General features: G+C 42.6%; 1 protein-coding gene across 1 annotated transcript; it reads left to right on the top strand.

The window, feature by feature from the left end:
• Positions 1–791: 791 nt before the first annotated feature.
• Positions 792–5,264, top strand: avpr1aa (arginine vasopressin receptor 1Aa). The gene is made up of 2 exons (XM_055039908.1): positions 792–1,877; positions 3,375–5,264. Exons 1-2 carry the CDS (start codon positions 926–928, stop codon positions 3,653–3,655), a joined length of 1,233 nt encoding a protein of 410 aa, XP_054895883.1. The 5' UTR covers positions 792–925; the 3' UTR covers positions 3,656–5,264.
• Positions 5,265–6,632: the final 1,368 nt, after the last annotated feature.

Genomic DNA, 6,632 nt, shown 5'->3' on the forward strand with positions numbered 1-6,632 from the left:
TCAATTTGTCCACTGGTCCGTGTGGGACATGTTTTATATTTTCTAAGTCTTGGGCTCCCTGAGTCTTTTCCGATGACCCCCTGGGTAACTGCCCAACTCAAAAACCTATTGCGTTGCATATTTGGTGAAAATGCAAAAGGGCGACACACAAACCTCCATGCATTGGGGAGCTTTTGGGTGAAATGCAGAAAAAAATATTTGTGGCAGAATAATAGCAGAACATGTCAACTCAATGAGCCACAGAGGAGGCAGCGTCATGCTGTGGTGCCTGTGGACGTCACTGTCGTTTTACTTCCTGGTTACACAAGAAGAAATAAATCCATAAAACACACAGTTGTAACGTCAGAAAATGTGGAAAAAGTTCAAGAGTCAAAAATCTTCAGTGGGTGAATCCTGGGGAACAGGTTATTTATTTGTTTATTTATTGATTGATTTCTAATATGTACATAATGTGCTTTCGTGTGAGGTTTGAGCTTTTAAAATAACACTTATATTTGAAATTAGTAATTTCACAGCAGTTCTCCAGATGGAATTATCTGCTGCTGCTGCGCAAATTGCGTAAAAGCAGCTGGAAGATCCAAGTGAAGCCATTCCAATTAAATTCATCTATTTTAATCGTTCATGATGAATCTCACTTCAGTTCAAATTATTGTTGTTTATGTAATCACCAGTTTAAGGAGGGCTGACTTCTCCCTCCTTGGAGAGGATGTGTTTGTTGTTGTTTTAAGCGCATGCGTTTTTTTTACGCACTGAAATCTGACTCGACTTTAAAAAGCCACTGCGGCGGCCAGCAGCCACACAGCGCCGCGTTCCGCCCCCTCAACCCCGTGTGAGCAACAGGTAGCTCCATATACGGACCAGAGAGGCGCCTCGCGGCCCCTCCGGTAACGGGTCTGCAGAGGGCGCACGGAGGGGCAGTGCCACCATGCGCACTCCATCCGACGCGCCTCTCCTGAGCGGAGGCAACCAGTCCCTGCTCGCTCTCAGCCTCGCCGGAGACCCGACGATGGGAACCCCTTCGAACGGCACCCCCCACGCGAACGGATCCGACCCGTTCGCGCGCAACGAGGACGTGGCCCAGATCGAGATCATGGTCCTAAGCATCACCTTCGTCGTGGCCGTGGTCGGGAACGTGAGCGTGCTGCTGGCCATGTACAACACCAAGAAGAAGACGTCCCGCATGCATTTGTTCATCAAGCACCTGAGCCTGGCCGACCTGGTGGTCGCCTTCTTCCAGGTGCTGCCGCAGCTCTGCTGGGAGATCACCTTCCGCTTCTACGGCTCGGACTTCCTCTGCCGCGTGGTGAAGCACCTCCAGGTGATGGGCATGTTCGCCTCCACCTACATGATGGTGATGATGACCCTGGACCGCTACATCGCCATCTGCCACCCGCTGAAGACCCTCCAGCAGCCCACCAAGCGCTCCTACGTGATGATCGTCTCCACGTGGATGTGCAGCCTGGTGCTGAGCGTCCCGCAGTACTTCATCTTCTCCCTGAGCGAGATCAAGAACGGTTCCGAGGTGTACGACTGCTGGGCGCACTTCGTGGAGCCGTGGGGCTCCAAGGCGTACGTCACCTGGATGACCGTGGGCATCTTCCTGGTGCCGGTGGTCATCCTCATCCTGTGCTACGGCTTCATCTGCCGCACCATCTGGAGGAACATCAAGTACAAGAAGAAGAAGACGGCGGCCGGGGCGGCGGGCAAGAGCGGCATGATCGGGAAGTCGTCGGTCAGCAGCATCATGGTGATCTCCAGGGCGAAGCTCAGGACGGTCAAGATGACGTTTGTGATCGTGGTGGCGTACATCGTCTGCTGGGCGCCGTTTTTCACGGTGCAGATGTGGTCGGTGTGGGACCGAAGCTTCCAGTGGGACGGTGAGTCAAAAACTCGGCGGGGAGGAATTTCTGTTCCGGACTGCGCTCGGAAAAGTCCGATCGCGCGCAGCGTTTTACGCGCCGAAATACTCAGGAAAACGGCGCAAAAAGAAAAAAAGAAAAGAAAAGAAAAAAGTGCGACAAAACGAATGCGCGTACATTGTTAAAGATGATTCATCGGAGTGTGATGAATCTTTCAACAATACCATTCAGGCCCACAACTTAGTGTATTTTTTTTTAAATAATAATTTAATAATTATAATTAATAGATGTTCTAAATTAGTTCAATCGTAAAGTTACTCGTAAAATGCACAATTTAATGATTAAATGTGAATATAACTAATTAAAATCAGTATCTCAAAGGCATAGTGTATTAAATCAGTGTAATCTTTAAGAAAAATAATTTAATGATAAATTGGTTGCAGCTTGTCATGATTTTTGAGTCAAGCTGGTCGGTCCAAAAAAAAAAAAAAAAGAAAAAGAAAAGGAATCACAATTATATGGCTATAATACATAATAAAATCCAAGTTTGAATAATTATTTTATGCTTCAGTTATTTATTGATTGATTGTATTGAAATGACCAAATGAGTTTAACACATAATAATGATACTAATCATTATTATTTCACATATAAGTGTTAGATCCGAGTCATTGTTTTTTTAAATACTTTTTTGTTAAGTTTTAAATTCGTGGGATTAGGTTTACAGGGCCGAATCTAAGACGTAGTGGGGGCTCTGGGCTGAAGCCGGTTCGGTGCCCAACCAGCATGAGTGCATGTGATGCGTCAAATTCTAAGAATTTGAAGATTTGTCTGGAAGGCCAGATGGGGGAAGGGAGGTAATGATCATCTAGGTCTGAAAAAATCAGAACAAAATTTAAGTAGTTTTATTCAGGTAATGTTCTAGTGATGTAACTTCAAATTAGTAAAAGGAAAAGAATTTACATTAGAAGGTATAACCTGATAGTCTGAGTTAATGAATTCAAACTACATTTACACCAAAAATCAGCTGATGTGGTTAATTTCTCCACTCAGAAGAACATTTATTTTTATAAGAGTATAAATTTGTCATTTTTCTCTTGCTTTGTAGTCTCTCATTCTTTCTTTTAAAACATTTTCAATCCTTGTGTGAATAAACAGTTGATACACCTGAATTTCCCCATTGAGTCAATAAAGGATATTTCTATACAAGTTGAAGTTGATTCCCTAAGTACCATAAAATTTAGTGTTAATTTTTTTTTTTAAAGGACTTTAATTCTAAAGAAAAAATAAATACATTTAACTGTATCATTGCCATTTACAGGGTTAGGAGCCCGTAAATGCAGAGTGAAAAATAAAATGTAATGTATCACAATGCATGTTGCAGCCTGTTATTTCTACAACACCTCCCACCATGTGGCACCAGATGAACTTCACTTACAGGGAGACTTCTGCATATCCCAGATGTTTCGTGGATTAATCACTCCTCCCCTCCTGCCCTCGCTGTCTGTCCTGCAGATTCTGAGAACACAGCGGTGACTCTGTCTGCGCTCCTCGCCAGTCTCAACAGCTGCTGCAACCCATGGATCTACATGATCTTCAGCGGCCACCTCCTGCAGGATTTCGTGCACTGCTTCTCCTGCTGCTGCAAGCTGAGCAGCGACTACAAGGAGGACTCGGACAGCAGCGTCCGCAGGACCACGCTGCTGACCAGGATCACCAATCGGAGCCCGACAGGCAGCACCGGCAACTGGAGGGAGCTGGACAACTCCCCGAAAACGTCAGCACAGATGGAGTGAAACAGCCGGCCGCACCAAGAAACTCAGCTCAAAGACTGAGAAATCCTAAGGGACAAGAAAGCCTTCTGTATGGTGAAAAAGGAGATGAACAATGTTAATAAGAATATAAATATATATATGAGCTTTTTGCTCAGTCCCATGTGCATACTAAATCTGGTTTATAAACATTCTAATATGTATACATCATAAGTGCATTGCGAAAGGAGGGGATGTAGTTTTTGCAACACCACTTCATCCCACCTGTAAACATTCTGATGCAGCAGATAATTGAATATTTCAGCTAAATCTTTCGCATGCTGTCACAAGAACCTAGCTGGGGCACAGATATTCCCGAGGGAGCTTGATGCATTGAAAAAGGAGAAAATGTTAGCCACTGAAAAGTTCAAGATGGTCGACATGGCGCTCAAAGAAAATTTCTTTTTGCACTAAAACTACCAAGAACACAGCGGTGACTGCGGTTGATCACAGTTGAATACAATGTGGCGCTATAAACTTGCCACATGTTGTTACTTTAAAGCTGTATGACCAAAGTCCAAAATGTGACACAAAGTTTATTGAAGTCATGAAAATGGGTAACATTTTATGGCAGTAGTTGATTTAAAAGACTCAGATGGCAGCCATCTTGTAAAATTACATCCTGACATTCAAGTGGCCGATTGGAAATATTAAAAACATTCGACCTAAGGGCTGAGCATACAGGTTTTTTTATGCTTGTGTCCAAACGGAGACAATTTTTACAGTAATGTGCTGCCCTATTCTTAGTCTCCCCTCCCGCAAAATCATTCAGCTATTCTCGATGTGTCACTGCGTCTCTTCCCTTTCTGAGTGTTCATAGAGATTAAAAGTCACTGTGGCCTCAAGGTGTTCATGGGTAAAAACAGCCCTCTGGTCTCTAAGTAACCGAGGAAGCCACAGCATCCTTTGTGTTTGAATTTCCATTTTGTTTTCGCCTTTTCTCTCTCTCTCTGTCTCTGTCTTTCAGCGGTTTATGTAAAAATGTGACTAAAGCCAACCCTTTGACCGAACATGAAAGCATTAACAGGAAAAGAAAAAGATTTGAACATTATACTCTCCTCTCTCAAATAATGGCAGAAACACCCGGAGCCGGCGGGGGACACGGACCGCTCTCGGATGGCGACCCACCCTTTGCGCACCGTTCCCATGACTTTCACAGAATGTCAAGGAGAAGCTCACACATTCCTCACAAAACACGTCAGCTCACTTCCCGAGTTTTTTTTTTTTTTCTGACATCCTGCGCTGTTGGGGGTTCTGTGTTTTTGGCTTTGTTTGCGCACAAGACAAAAAGAATTTCCTGCACTTTAATATGATTTACGGCATTCTAACGGCCGTCAGACCACAACCACGGAGTCCAACAAATGTGTAATTAATCAAAGTTGTATATACATTACTTTATGTGTGTGTGTGTGGGGGGGTGTGTGTGTGTGCATGTAAGTATTTGTTCTGGAAGTGTCGCCTAATGTATTTTTGTAAATAAAAGGCTCTTGAATATCTGTAAATAGAAGTAATATATGTAAATCTGTCTGTAATGGCTTTGTGCTCACATCTTAAAAGAAGAGATTTATGCTGAAATACACATCAATGTAATGAACACTAATGACTTTGTTGCCTGTTTTCACAGTCATAATACTGGAGGTTTCACTGTTTGTTTTATGCAGTCGCTGCACAGCCACAGAAATCCATCTGTTGTTTGTGTTGGAATAACACAATTTCAAGCCAATCTGAGCGCTTGCATTGTGCCAGTATCTGGTGTTACGAAACCTTTCCATTGAAAATAGTGTGAATAGGAAGTCCAGATAGGGAGTCCATTGTTTTTTCAGAAAACGGTGACAACAAAACCCTCCAAAAACTCAACGAGGATAGGTTTTGAACAGGCATGAACACCTCAATAACGGCGTTAGCGTTTTGTGTGGAGAAGCAAGCTGTCGCTTTAGCCCATTAAAGTCCAGAATTTTGGCTGCTAACATTAAAAACATTCTCGCTTCTGGACGCATTTGTTTGTTTCGACTTACCGAAGCAACACATATCGGTGGAAGATTGTATGACCAATAAATAAATGGTTAAGTAAGCATAACCTTTTAACACTCCCTCGCAAATATTCATCTTTTCCTTCTAAAACTAAACAGTTCACACCTAAAGTTGTAGTTTCTCGCAGTTCTCGCACGCTAACACCAAGCTAACGTCTTTTCCTGCCTGTGAAGGTGATCAAATGAGGAGATGCTAGTCAACTTTCCGCCAAGAAATTAGCCTAGTTAAAGCCCGGGACAAAAGATAATTGGGTTTTACATCCTAGACTTTATATTACTGTAGTTTGTAAAGACGAAAATCCCCAAAATAGCAACCAAACCAAAACACATACTGGGTTACGGTAAAATAAACCTTCTTGTTGATGTTTAAATCTCGAAAGTCTCGAAGGATTATCTCTCCAACACGGTTTTCTTCCTCTTAGTTTTTGTTATGCTTTCTCTCATATGTTGTTTTAAACATTTCATAGTGTGCCACCCTGAAGTTTTTCCACTCCTGCTGAAAGTTTCAGGGAGGAGTCTCTGTTATTTTGCACCACAAATCACTAGCTGGGATGCCTTTCTGAAGGCTATCAGTGTTTGTTTTTTTTCTTAACTGGAATAATTTCAACATCTAAAATCCTCTCAAAGAAATATTGACCAAAGCATGTCATCATAAATATGCAAAGAACTCCATACCTGGTGATTTCCAATACTTTTATTTATTGACTTGATCTTTAATAAAGTAAAAAAAAAAAATCTTGGCTTGCTTTCCAGTGTCTTAATAAATTTCTACGAACTCCATCATTGAAGACTTTACAAGACAACGGAGAAAGTGAATTTCATTATTTCTAATCCAAATTGGACGCTTCGTGAGACTGTTATCCAGTCAAATATTCCCGTTGGTCAAATTCTTGCTCGTGAAAATGTCCTCCACCTCTCTAAAATGGATTATT

The sequence above is a fragment of the Poeciliopsis prolifica genome, unplaced genomic scaffold (assembly GCF_027474105.1).
Source record: "Poeciliopsis prolifica strain line A6 unplaced genomic scaffold, Auburn_PproV2 SCAFFOLD001, whole genome shotgun sequence".
In the NCBI taxonomy this organism is placed as follows: Eukaryota; Metazoa; Chordata; class Actinopteri; order Cyprinodontiformes; family Poeciliidae; genus Poeciliopsis; species Poeciliopsis prolifica.

Coding starts and splice junctions, on each gene's coding strand:
- avpr1aa (XM_055039908.1), top strand. CDS start 926: ATGCGCACTCCATCCGACGCGCCTCTCCTGAGCGGAGGCAACCAGTCC. Junction 1,878..3,374: donor CCGAAGCTTCCAGTGGGACG/GTGAGTCAAAAA, acceptor TCTGTCCTGCAG/ATTCTGAGAACACAGCGGTG.